We start from the raw sequence: 13958 nt of genomic DNA, 5'->3' as shown, positions 1-13958 counted from the left end.
GTTCGACAACTATTTTCTTTTGCATTGATATTGGCACCGTGAGAAATAAGAATCTCAGTTGTTTTTATACTGTTGTTAATAGCTGCATAATGAAGTGCTGTATCTCCGTATTTATTTTCTTTTGCATTGATATCAGCACCGTGTATACGATTTCAGAATGATTTTTCGATGATGCAAAATGGAGAGCTGTTTGCCCATCTTGATCTCTTGCGTTTATCATTGCTTGATTTGAGACAAGAATTTCAACAATATCAATATAATTTGTAATACATGCAAAATGTAGAGGAGTTCTATTTTTACTTTCTTTTGCATTTATATTTGTACCATGCACTATAAGAATTTCTGCATTGACAGTTTCAGCATATAAACGCGTTTTGAAGTAGGGGTATAAATAGGATAACTCTTTCTTATAAATATAGTTTATGTAGTAACATCATCACAAAAAAAAATTTCAAGTCGTAATGAATCTATGGGTCCATTGGAAATATTAAATGTATTGTCGAAAGAACAAAATTTCATCGTGAAGAAGATCCTAATAGTGTTTGGCTTCATTATTATGCAGGAATTAGCCCTCCTTCTAAAGTTATTCAAGGTGAAAACCAGAACGTCACAGCAACCGAAAACAAATGCTTCACATACATATGTACATTCACAAATATACAAGATCGAGTCATCAAATTCGAATCTATTTCAGATTTTTCATTTTTACTTATCGAAAACGTTTTCAACAAAGGTCCTGGAACCATATATCTTAACAATTCTATATTTGTTTTCGGTGTTACAAATCTTAAACACTTGAATAAATTCGTCCTTTAACATTTCCAGGACCAATTATATATATCTGAACCGAAATTTTCTTAAGGGTGCACTTACGCCCATATGACGGGCATTCAATTCAAGTGTTTAAGGCTAATTTTCAATATCGCTTCACACCGGTTGTCAAAAATTTGAATTAATGTCAGATGGGCGTAATTGCAGCCTTAAAAAAGAACGAATTTAGGATCGAAATTTACAATAATCTCACCATTCAAATTTGATCGTAATTCAAACCAAGGTTAGAGAAATTGATTAATAAAATATAAAGGATACCCTTACGTGTCAGATTTTTTGCGCATACGAAGAAGTCATGCTAGACATGAGCTATAAACCTGAAATTTTAGCAACATATTTAAAACTTTTTAAACTACAATACACTTTAATATTCAAGAACAAAAATATTCTTTTTAGAAATTACATAATTATTTTATGTGAAATCTATATAAAAACATATTTTGCGAGCGTAACTTTTTTCTTTATAAGCACCTTATATGACTGATAAACTGTGAAGGCACATAATTGTTAATTCATAGAGTTGATATGTTTCCAAAATTGAGAGGAAATTTGAAAATTGAATACCCTTTCAATTCAATTTTCAAAAGATATCAGCTCCTTCAATAATTGAAGGACGATTTTGATCATTTGCTCTTAAAACAAGTATGCCATGGAGAAAAAAGTTACGCTCGCAAATCTGAAATATAACTATCATATAAAAAAATTAAATTTCTAATTTTTTACTCTATAGATATTATTGGCCATTTGTGTAATGCATAAAAGTTTATGTCATATGCATACATTTGGAAGTATGGGAGACGAGGGAAATTACTTCTATGAGGCACTAGGATTTTTAAAAATTTCTCTATCGGACTCACTATTCAATTTCTCGAAAATTAAAAAAAATCAATAATAGCTAAAATGTATTATGCATAACAAATTTTAATGTTACACGGTATTTTTTGAACTTCATGACATGAATTTTCTTTATATTATTTTTTTTTTTGGATTTTCTATGATTTATGCGATAGACTGGAACAACATTGTAAGTGCAATGATATCATTTATAGAGAAATCTAAAACTTCAGCATTCAGAACTCGCAACCACAAAAATATTCATTTGCTAAGTAAGTAAAGTTGATTAAGTTCGACACTTAGCTTTTATACGTAAAACCAAGTGTGTATTGTTATTTCTTGTTAAATTATTGAGAAAAAAATAAATTGTAAGAGAAACGATACTGATTATTGAAATAATATTGAGGGTAGCTGCAGATTTCTTCATTAACATGCCAGAAATTTGTTAATCTTGGTTTTCTATCATAAAATCTGTCGAAGAATCTAAAAACGGAGATATGAAATAGAGATCATGTAAATCTAGAGTATCCTGTCAGAAAAATAGACTAAGCATGTAACCCTTTTTTGGTCATAAACACTTTTTACCACTTAGTCATACAGATGATCATTAAATTTAAACGAGCACTTTTTGTCAGAATTTATTCTTTTACAAAGACAGAAGATTTTAGTATTATTTAATATTAGTGCTGTAGCAAAATTCAAAAAACGGTGAAAATTCAGTGAATTTGTGAATTCACATTTTTTTTTCGACATTTTTCTTGATATATCCATGCACATTAAGAACACAGCTTTGATACGCTTAAAAAAGCATATTTCATATGAAATTGTTAAAGAAATAAACAATTTATATAAAAATTGCACTTATGGGCAGTTTAGATATATAATTTATATATAACATATATACAAATCCATAGACAAAGTGCAATAACTACAATGTTGTAGAAAATTACAGCAGAAATACTGACTTTTTGAAGGATAATAAGAATTCTTCTAAATGTTGTATTTTTATAATTTGATTGATTTTTTACTATTTCATTAATCTTTTATGAATAATAATTATTTTTAATATATGTGCTATTAAAATTTCAAATTTTGACTAATATATCTAAGTTATCTGAACGAAACATTTAGAAAATATCATACTTACATTGAAATAGCAAGTAGAGCATATTAATAGCAAGTTTCTTGGCTTTATATCTATCATCTATTGTTGTTTGATCAAACAAAATTCACTCTATTATATGGTGTCAATTAATTAAAACAATTTTTAATAGTTATTTATTTAGTGCGAATAAGTGCAAACTCATAAATGAATAACTTAATAGTAGAAATGAATTATCTGATATAAATCTCACATTTTGTCCATCAGAAATACTTTAATTGCATACGCATAACTATTAGTAATACGTCTGGAGTGTCAATTAATAACAATCCCACAACAAGTAAAATTCAGATTTTTATTAAACTTATTTTTTCCTAAAAGTTTTCTCAAATTACTATATATACATATGTGGATAAAATAATAGTAATATTGTAAAAAATTAGATAATTTTTTTTATTTGAGAACCTCTCAAAAGTTCATTCAATTTATCAATTGTTTCAGTTTGATGTATATTCATTTCTGGAGCCTAAAACTTTAACAATCATGACAATATCATATTCTCTTTCTAACTACGCAATGTAAGGGTATCCTAAAATCAATAAATTCGAAGTTTTCTCGTTTACGGTAAATTCTGTTGTTGAAAAATTTTATTGATATTCAATGAGTAATCCTCTTGCGCAAGACGGGGATGGCGCAAGAGTGATACATTCACCGAATCCCAATCCACAACCATACGAAAATATCATCATTACGAGTCGTTATACATGGTGGAACTTCATATTTTTAAATTTGTGGGAACAGTTTCACAGATTTGCAAATATATACTTTCTTTTTTGTGCTATCATCCAAGCAGTTCCACAAATATCACAACTAGATCCCGTAACTGGCTTTTTATCTATACTTTTAATGTTATCAATTACAGCAATCAAAAACGGATTTGAAGATTATAAAAAGCACAAAGCAGATGAAACTATTAACACGCGTATAGCGAAAGTTGTTAATCGCGACGGAAGTGTTGTTGATGAAGAGTGGCAACACTTAAACGTTGGTCAATTGGTATATATTGAAAATGATTGCACATTTCCTGCAGATGTCGTGATGTTATATTCGCAATCAACAGACGGAAGATGCAGAATTGAAACTTCTGCTCTCGATGGAGAGACAAATTTAAAGTTTAAAGCATCCGTACCTGGCGAACTCCACAAGTGCGCTATGGAAATACATGTTTCAAAGCCTACACCTGATTTAACAGACTTCAACGGCAAAATTATCGCGAAAAACCAAACTACGCCAATAGACTTAAATTACTTTGTACCTCGTGGCTGTATATTACGAAAGACTGCATTTGCAGTTGGTGTTATCATTTATACAGGCAAAGATACGAAATCAATTTTAAATGCAGCAAAACCACACTTCAAATTTACAGAACTTGACACTTTTCTTGACAGAATGGTCATTATTCTCTCAATTTCGCTAGCTATTATTTGTATTGGCTTAACAGTTGGAAATTACGTCTGGACAAGGCAGCATATTAATTCTGGGTACTTAGATCTCCACGAATTACCATTTATTAATTATTTCTACCAGATATTTTCATGGCTTTTGATTTTGAACATTGTCATTCCATCATCAATTTATTCGACACTAGATCTTGTCAGATTCTTCCTCTCTCAGAGTATAACACATGATAAAACGATGATGGATGGCGAAAAGAACTCATTTTGTCGAAATTCTGACTTAGTTTGCTCAATAGGAAGAGTAACTCACATTTTTTCAGATAAAACAGGTACAATCACCAAAAATCAGATGACTTTCAAAGCAGTTGCATTCCAAAGTGCTGTATTTGGCTTAGAACAGAACAAAAAGCCGCCATCAAAATTAATATTAGACGATATCAATTCATGGGAGCAAGTTACATCGGAAAGACTTGTTTCAGTATCACCGGAGTGTATAAGATGGATGACAGAGCACAACGAAACTGATGAAAATGTCAGAGATTTCTTATTGACAATAGTTTTGTGTCATGGCATACAAACTTTGTCGAACAGTACGTACTACAAGCTATCAGAAATCCGAAGGGTCTTCCCTGACTTCGAATTTCCCTTGGATTTACCTTCCGCAGAAGTTGTATCGAAATTTCCTTATTTAATTTCGTACCAAAGTGCTTCCCCCGATGAGATCGCACTTATCCACTTCGCGCGCGAGTGCGGATACATACTTTACAACACAACTTCAACAACTGTAAGTGTAATCATCAATGGAAAACTGACAGTTTACAAAAGACCCGTAATTTTTGAGTTCAACTCAAAAAGAAAGCGAATGTCAGTACTTGTACAAAAGCAAGATGACGAAGATAGTACTATTATGATGTACATGAAAGGCGCAGATAGTACAGTTCTTCCAAGATCTGAATGTCATCCAGATTTCGTCAAAACACTTGACCAAATCAGTGACAAAGGCTTAAGAACACTGACATTCGCACGTTGCCCTCTCAATGCCACAGACAAAGACTTATTCGACAGGTACAAAGAAGCAATGGAATCTGTAGAAAACAGACAGCAACAATTAAAAGAACTAGCTGATGATGCAGAGCAAGGATTAGAAGTTTTCGGGTTCTCAGGCGTTGACGATGAACTACAAGACGATGTCCGCATCACATTACACAGATTGCGCCATGCGAACATCAAAATATGGATGTTAACAGGCGACAAACTCGATACAGCATTAAATATCGCGCAAACAAGTGGTCTTTGCGACAAAAGCCAAAAGATTGTTGTTATTACTATGGATGATGTCGAAAACCATTACAGTAGACTAGCAGATCTTGATTTAAACAAGACATTAGTTGCTATCGATGGTTGTAATTTAAACAAGATTTTGGCATCAGATGAAAATGTCATCAAAGAATTTTATTCATATGCAGAAGAATGCGTATCAGTTGTTTGTGCTCGCTGTGAACCCCAACAGAAAGGAAACATCGTCAGAGCGTTCATGACAATGCATCCTTCCAAAGGAGCATTAGCAATTGGCGACGGATCAAATGATGTTGACATGCTACGTGCTGCAAATGTTGGTGTAGGAGTTGAAGGAAGAGAAGGATCTGAAGCTGTTATGTCAAGTGATTTTTCAATTCCTTCTTTCAAACATCTTGCAAAGCTATTGCTTGTTCACGGTAGATGGTGTGCTAATAGATGCGCGCTTTTGACTTTGTTGACATTCTATAAGAACACGATGATGGCCTTGCAACAAATTTATTACGGTTTCTTTAACGGTTTTAGTGCTACATCCGCTTTAGATTCTCTTTATATTTCCATGTACAATACTATATTAACTGTTCCTCAATTACTGTTTATCTGTATCTTCGAAGAAGACGTGACAGCAAGGTATGTATTGGCTGTTCCTCAAGTTTACATGGAGACACAAGAAAAAGGCGGTTTAAGTATTATTTCTGTTGTCATGTGGTAAAACCGTTTCTCCCAAAATACCTTGGTCATTTTGGCAGCTTTACCGAAGATTTTCCGGAAGTAAAAGAAGTGATTCGTCACTCTATCATCATTGGAATGGCGCAATGTTGAAGAAATACGGAAATTTCATCAAGTTAGGTAAAATCGACGAATGTATACAATGGGCAGAGTCATCAATTGACCTTTGCCAGTACAAACCAGAAGCAGAAGAATACACTCAACCACACGAAAGCCGCCAATTAATTCATACACGCTCACAACAAGTCCTTCCAGCAAACATGGCATTCCCTGTCTGTTATGAGGAGAAATATCCAGCAAACCGTCAACTTGTTCACTTCCAGTCTATGGGCGATGCTGAGCAATATTTCGGCTTGCATCAACGCCTATAACTTAATTGAGTTTTGTATTGTCTTACTTACTTATCATGCAATTAAAAATTATCAAAAAAAGCTGTTTTCTTTTTTTACGAAAGAATCACGGGGAAAATTTTCCCGGTTGCCCCATAAATTTATTTTAATACAAATAGTTTATTGATCCATTGAACACTATGGTAATGATTTGGTGTTCGATAAATCTGCATTCAAAAATAAAATTTGGCGCGATTTTTATACTCGTGCTGTAATGGCATTTGGATTAGATAAAATAGCATTACATATAGCAGTTGTTATTGAACATAGAATTGTGTATCATAATTCTCATAATTTCATTAAATGTCAGTTAAATTACAACAGTATTGTTCATCATGGTTTAATATCATATTAAAGTATACTCTATTAGTCAATTCCATTGAGTTAAATCTCTTCAATAGCAAGAGTAGAATTTATTCTGATCTGTATCTCTTTGAAAAATAGTGTAATCCAAAAAATACTTTGAAAATAGATTTATAAAGGATTTACTCTTCCATCTGCCTGATTTTAATTTTTACCAAATTTGAAATAAAACAAAATGACAGTCAAAATCAAATATAATCTTCCTTATTTTTGAGAATTTGGGGTTTTTTTTTGCAAATAAAAACATATTAAACCAGCGAAGTGAGCATCAGTTACATGCAAAGACTTCTAATACTTGAATAATTTCATATTATCTTTTGTAATTGTAAAGAAATTTTTGAATTTTTTTATAAAAATCATGATCCTTGCAGTATTTTCAATACACATAAAAAGAACATACCATTTAAAATAAAGATAATTTATTAAAACATAATTTTTCCTGATGATTTACTCTTCTCCTTCAGCTGCTTCTTCCTCTTCACCAGCATCCTCTTCTTCTTCCTCCTCCTCATCTTCCTCATGTTGTTCCTCTTCCTCATCCTTTTCATCTTCTTCTTCAGCTTCAACAATTTCTTCTTTTTCTGGTTCTGGCTGCGGTTGAGGCTCAGGAACTTTCTCTTTCTTAGAAGCAGTAGAAGACTTCTTCGATTTCTTACCTTCTGGCTCTTCTGGCATCAATGGTTTCTCAGATGCAACAGAAATGTGAGCAGATGCGACGGATTTACGAGAAGCGCATGATTTCTCGGAGAAGTTAGCTTTCTGTATCTGGGAAGGCTTAAGACGTGGATCTTTTTGGGCTTCTTTGATTGCATTTTTGTCAAAGAAATTATTTCCTTTTACAGCTTTCATTCCTTCAACAGCAGGTGCTGAATACTTACTGAGTTTAACTTCCTTGCCATCATCGTCATCACTCGATTCGTCACTGTCTTTTGCAGTTCTTTGGAGAAAATCTAAAGAACCTTCTTCAGCTCTTTGAAGTCCAGGCTCATATACCTTAAGAGAAGGTTCTTTTGGAGGTAAAACCGAGGATTTCGATGAAGAAATGTTTGATGATTTGACAGATAACGGAGATGAAGCAGAATAAGGGTTTTTACTATAGCTCTGACTATAATATGAGCCAGTTCCAGATCCGTATGTATAAGAATATCCGGAATAGTAAGATCCAGTTCCATATGTCTCTGAAATCGGAGGAGTTGGTAATTTTAATTGTACTCCTGATTGTTTGGATGGGGTAGACTCTGATTCCGTATAAACGTATGTATAAGAGTATTCTGATCCAATATTTGTTGAAGAATGCTTGGATGATTTACGAACTCTGCTTTTAGTTCTCTTTGATGATCCATTCTTAGAAGATTCTACATTCTTAGGTTGTGGTTGCTTAGATTTGACCATCTTCTTTTGCTGTTCCTTTGGCAATCCATAAGCAGGATCATGTAAAGGAAGAACAAAGACTTCACTCTCTTCTGTGAATGTGTCACCTGTATCAACATTCTCTAATGCACGCTTTTTTGATTTCCTTTTATGATGCTTTGAACTTTGATTTGATTTGATATTTTCTTGTTGCATTTCGATAGCCTCAGCTACAATACTTTGCTCTGTAAGTTCAGAATCAGATGATTGAACTAATTCTCTTTCAATTTTCAGGATACTTCTTGATTTTGTTTGTTTTGGTTCTTTTGGTGGATTTTTAGCTTTGATTAGTTGTACTACAGGGGATGTTTCTGTACTTAATTTCAATCTTTTATTGACAAAAGCTTTTTGTGTAATAAGTTTTACTGAATTATTTGATTCTTTACTGGCAACATCCAGTGCTAAATTGAATTTATGGCTTGATAAGTATTGAGAAATAAATTTCAGTGCTAAGTTATATGATTCTGTATCTATTGGTTTGCGATATGCTTTTGGATCAATGATAAGTTTGGAATTTTGTGCTAATTGCTTGGCAGTTGCAACAAAATATATATTGTCTATTAGTTTCGATCCTTGAAAAGTCGATTCTGCTTCACTGGGCTCATGAATCGACATGTTTTTCTCTCTCGAAATTTTTATAACGCAAAAATAACGGCAATGAAAATGAATATTGCTAATTTAAGCAAATGATCAAACTTAGAATCTACTCAATGATGCAAAAATCTCTTTCAGAATCACAAAATCTTTTGTGATTTTCAACTCATCATTTAGATTTGCTATGTTGCATTCCTAAAGTCAACCAAGCCATTTGCCAAAGGAAAACTATGAAGATTTCAAACGCATCACTTCTATCCATTCAAATAAAGTTGATATGATCAAATTTGACGTCCCCATTCATATCTTCGGTTATAAAATCTAACAATTTTCATCAAATAAATATATATATCGCTTACGAAAATTTAACAAAAGTTACAAATTAATTTTAAATTTTTTTCAGAAATAATCAATACAAAAAAGTATGTTTCGCTAATAAAACTTAGCGTCTATCAGACTTACAGTATAATTCGTAATATTTAAGCACTTACAAAATTTGAATCACGTGGATTCTAAAAAAACAGATAAAAATAATAACCAAGTAGTATCTAATATGAGAGTCAGAGTCAGTTCTTCTTTTGCAGAGCCTGACTTCTTATCATTGACTCTTTCTCTTGAATTGCATGTGGAGAAGTGTCGAATAATCTGGGTCCAAGCATTTCGAATAGCTTTTCTTGCGTGGGGACTGTACATTGATCGTATGTGTGACCTTCGTATCCGCAATTTGGACATTGAACTTTTCTATTTTTTACTGTTTGTTAGAAATTAAATCATACCATCTACATATATTTTAGGATATCCCATAACTGATTGGAAGTCCTCGTGTGAGTACTCCTGCTTATTCAAGTCGGGACGCTGATTTTTCTTCGTCATATATTTGATAGCGATTATTTTCCTCTCAAAAGTTATATGATTCCAAAACTCCTATGGTACAACTTACTTATACATAACTTATCATCTAAGCATAAGATTATTGAAATTAAGGGTCATATTCGTCAATATCTAGATGATTTCAGTCAAGAACTAATTAGAATTGAATTGGAGGCAATTTCATGGGTCATCGAAACAAAAAGTCACAAATAGTTGTGGTTTTTCTAATTAATTTTTAAATAAATTTTGATATAATCAAAAAATTATATGTTTTTATTAGAAATAATAATTCAAACAGAGAATAAATACGAATACTTAAATAGTAAAGGCCAAAAATAGTATTTGATATATTTGAAAAGATTAATCGTTGAAAAAATAGAGAAAACATCCTATATATCTTTTTGGATGCAACAATACATTAATAAGTAGTATCAAAACTACATTTTTTCGATCAATAACTTGTTATTTTCGTATTGCAAGTGTTAGAAGAAAAGTTGCAAGCTCCCTTGGGAATATATTCTTAGCTCTTGTAAGAGTGCATGACATCATAGTTGTTTCACCAAGATAATGATAATAACACATGTATTCTGACTTTTCATCAAGTTTTGTAACAGAATTTACAACAATGTAGTTCGTTGCATGATGTTCTTGCTCTTCAAATTCAGGGAAGTCATTAAAAATGTCAACTAATTCTGGTTTATCTTTGTCTTCTCGATTTAAAAATAAATCATCATCAACGGGATCTGTCTGAGTTACTATATCTTTGAGTTCATGATCGTCATTATAAAAGTATCTTACAAATAATTTATTTGTTTCATCATTTATGGAGTTTGGAGTAACCCAGAGAAATGTATTATCATTACATTGAATACGATAATATAATTTGTTATTATCAGCTCGATGAGATGTAACACGTACAATAGATTTCCCAGACATTATAAAAAATGAATAATTCTGAACTTCTAAACTTTTGATTTAACAAAACTAAAACATAAATAATAAATATTTGATGAATGTTTCAGTGAATTTCACTTATGGTGTAACCCCCGACTTTTTATTACTTTTGCAATGAATCTAAAAACTCATTGTTTAAGTCAAATTAATTGCCTTTAAAAGGTATTCCCATAGAGATGCCAATCAAGATAGCATTTGGAACCTTTATTATGATGGAATTAGTCCTCCTTCCGAAGTTTTTACCGGTGAAGTTGAAAAAGTCACTGCTCCAGCAAAAAAATGCTTTGCATACATCTGCAAGTTTATCAATCTTCAAGATAGAGCAGTTAAATTCGAATATACAAATGTTTACTCGATTTTACTTTGCGAAAACGTTTTTTCAGAAGGTCCAGGTACAGTTTATATTAAAGGTTATAGTAAAAATAACATTATTATTGATAAATTCTGTTCATTTGAAAGTCAAACTCCTACAGATGGCCAATTTACTTATTTCGAAGGTAAAATCAACAGTACAATTCTCCAGGGATCAATTTGTAATGGAGGAAATAGTTCAGTAAATTATATGAATTACCAATCTCAAGGTTTTGGATCACTTTCAAAAACAAACATTTCTAACTGTATTTCATCAATAGATCCAGGTTTTACTTATCAAAATGTTGAATCAACAGTAAATGTTTCATTTTGTAATTTTGAGAATTTAAAAGTAACTGGATGTATTATTACTGGGTTTCCTCATTGTCAAGGAAGAATTGACCGATGTAATTATATAAATAATTCTCAAGAGCAATATTCTGTATTAGTTTATATTTATATGAATAGACTTGATATTTTCAATTCATCTTTCCAAAACAATCGACCGAATAACAAAGGAGTTTTATTTAATGCAGATTATGGCGGAAAAATTTATATACATCGATGTAGTATTGATGATTTATCAACTGATAGAACAGTTGATACAACAGAGAGAGGAACAGAATCATTTAAGAATAATTTAACATTCATTGATTTAAGTCCATGTGAAGGAAATCTTGAAATAGTATTATTATTTGTTCCAAAGAAAGAAAATAAAATTTGTTCTTCTTTTAAACTTATAAATTTTCTTTTTGGTAAATTTGATATTTCACTTGTTTTATTGATTAAATGATAAAAATTTCAATTACACAAGTATGCACTTTTCACATCCTGACATACGAACAATATTATTTTACATGTTTTTTAGAAGTACTCCAACTCTCAAAATTTTATGGTTTTTGAGCGACCAAAATTGTAATAAATAAAATATTTATTTAGTAATATTAGGAATAAACCTATGTTAAAAATCGTAAACCATTCAAAAAAATCTGACATCGCCAAAAAATATTACTCAGTATATATTGCTTATAAACGTGAACATGAAATTTTTGAAAAATATTTCTGAAAGAAAATACGTTATTTGACACTTTAGAAAAAAATTAAATTTCGAAAATTTTATTAAAATTTAAATATCTCGAAACTTTGGAATGCTTTGTAATTTTTGGGATCGAGGGTTATTAAAATATTTTAGCTAAATCATTTATTTTTATGCAAGTTATGTCTTTTAATTCAGTATATATTCTAATAAATTTTCTTAATTAATTCCTTTAAACTCATATTCATTTCAATTTCTTATCACATAAGTTATACATTCATTATAGTTAAAACTTTTCAAATCCTTCCAATGGAATTTTTATCAAATAATTTCGCCCAATTCCAAGTTTGAAATCATCGATATTGGAGAATAATACTTGTCCTAATCTTTATTGAGTTTTCCACTAAGCTATTTAAGTCTTATGGCTAATATATCCTCAAAATTATTATTTATTATATGCCTTGGCATAAATAGACACCATTTCCTAATATAAAATCGTTTAGAATTCATTTCCACTCAAATCTAGTTAAATTTATTATAATATAGTCATCTCAAAATCGCAGTTGAATAGCAATTCAATTTTTTGAGAGAAAAAACGTAGTCTTTTCTCATAATGCTGCATGTCTTTCTCATAAATTTATAACAGTATGCATCATAGATTGCTTGGTTTTATTAAAAATTTGCAATTTGGTTCACATTTTGAGTAGGTGACAAAAGTGCATACTCTTAAATTAACCTTAAATGTTGATTTTTCGAGTAGGTGCCAAAAGTGCTTACTCTTAAACAACCGTCGGATTTCCGGGTGAAATCGTGACACACTTTCGTCTTTCGTAGGCAGTGGTGGTTGTTACAAAAGGTAACTTCGAATGTAGCGTGAAATCTGCAAAAAAAATTCTGAAATTTGAATGGAGAACACAAAAATTGAATAGTTTACGTCAATAAAAAAGAGAAAAATGAAGCCAATGTGTCTCGAACCTAGGACTTAGAGCAGCAATCCCACTGTTTATAACATTACACTACATGCATCTCTCACCTCAGTGAATGAGATCAACTATATGATAACTTTTTCCCCATTATATTCTTGTGGAAAAGTGACAAATAGCAACTTTGACCCTCTCTCATGTCTTTCTCATAAATTTATAACAGTATGCATCATAGATTGCTTGGTTTTATTAAAAATTTGCAATTTGGTTCACATTTTTAATCATGAATATTTAGAAGTCACTCAACTCAGGGTTCCACATGTAGATTTATTCAAGGAGTAATAATGAAAAATTTAGATAATACTAGCTGAGCTTATATCATATGTGTGAGATAATGAGTGATTTATGAGTAAGGAATTATATTGATAATAATATTATAATAAATTTAACTAGATTTGAGTGGAAATGAATTGTAAACGATTTTATACTAGGAAGATATTTAAGGTAGCTTGAAAATACGTGAGTTACAAAATAAATTTCGATTATATACAATGCATAGATGAATTAGACAAACATGATAATATGTCTATTTTTGTCTTACTATCACCTCCTTTTTTTTGTGTAATATTCATAATAAATTTCATAATCTTTTTATTTGCCACAAATGAATATATCGAGATGTTACCATTGATGTTCCTAGTCAAGCACGCATATTAAAGTGGAAAATTGTGAAAGTTTTCAACTTAATAATTTAATTAATTTTGTATTTAACATTTGAGAGAGTTTTAATATTTGGTACAAGTATGTTTAAGGTAGCTT

The 13958-nt window shown here is 31.1% G+C and overlaps 4 protein-coding genes across 4 annotated transcripts, besides 2 other annotated features; 2 read left to right on the top strand and 2 right to left on the bottom strand.

The window, feature by feature from the left end:
- The first annotated feature begins 858 nt into the window (after positions 1-858).
- Positions 859-984: a mobile genetic element.
- A 2443-nt stretch (positions 985-3427) lies between these two features.
- On the top strand, positions 3428-6232 carry TVAGG3_0732900 (putative phospholipid-transporting ATPase family; the record flags this gene model as incomplete). Its single annotated transcript, XM_001317975.1, has 1 exon — positions 3428-6232. One exon carries the CDS (start codon positions 3428-3430, stop codon positions 6230-6232), a length of 2805 nt encoding a protein of 934 aa, XP_001318010.1.
- Positions 6233-6335: 103 nt separating this feature from the next.
- Positions 6336-6620, top strand: TVAGG3_0732910 (uncharacterized protein; the record flags this gene model as incomplete). Its single annotated transcript, XM_001317976.1, has 1 exon — positions 6336-6620. One exon carries the CDS (start codon positions 6336-6338, stop codon positions 6618-6620), a length of 285 nt encoding a protein of 94 aa, XP_001318011.1.
- Positions 6621-7170: 550 nt separating this feature from the next.
- On the bottom strand, positions 7171-9033 carry TVAGG3_0732890 (uncharacterized protein; the record flags this gene model as incomplete). Its single annotated transcript, XM_001317977.2, has 1 exon — positions 7449-9026. The coding sequence occupies one exon, from the start codon at positions 9024-9026 to the stop codon at positions 7449-7451; it is 1578 nt and encodes a 525-aa protein (XP_001318012.1).
- Positions 9034-10025: 992 nt separating this feature from the next.
- TVAGG3_0732880 (uncharacterized protein) lies at positions 10026-10811 on the bottom strand (the record flags this gene model as incomplete). Its single annotated transcript, XM_001317978.1, has 1 exon — positions 10338-10811. One exon carries the CDS (start codon positions 10809-10811, stop codon positions 10338-10340), a length of 474 nt encoding a protein of 157 aa, XP_001318013.1.
- Positions 10812-12917: 2106 nt separating this feature from the next.
- Positions 12918-12972: a mobile genetic element.
- The last annotated feature ends 986 nt before the right edge of the window (positions 12973-13958 follow it).

Source organism: Trichomonas vaginalis, chromosome III, assembly GCF_026262505.1.
Source record: "Trichomonas vaginalis G3 chromosome III, whole genome shotgun sequence".
Taxonomy (NCBI): Eukaryota; Parabasalia; order Trichomonadida; family Trichomonadidae; genus Trichomonas; species Trichomonas vaginalis.
Note: the sequence above shows the minus strand (reverse complement) of the source record. Positions and strands in the feature narration are given on the sequence as shown.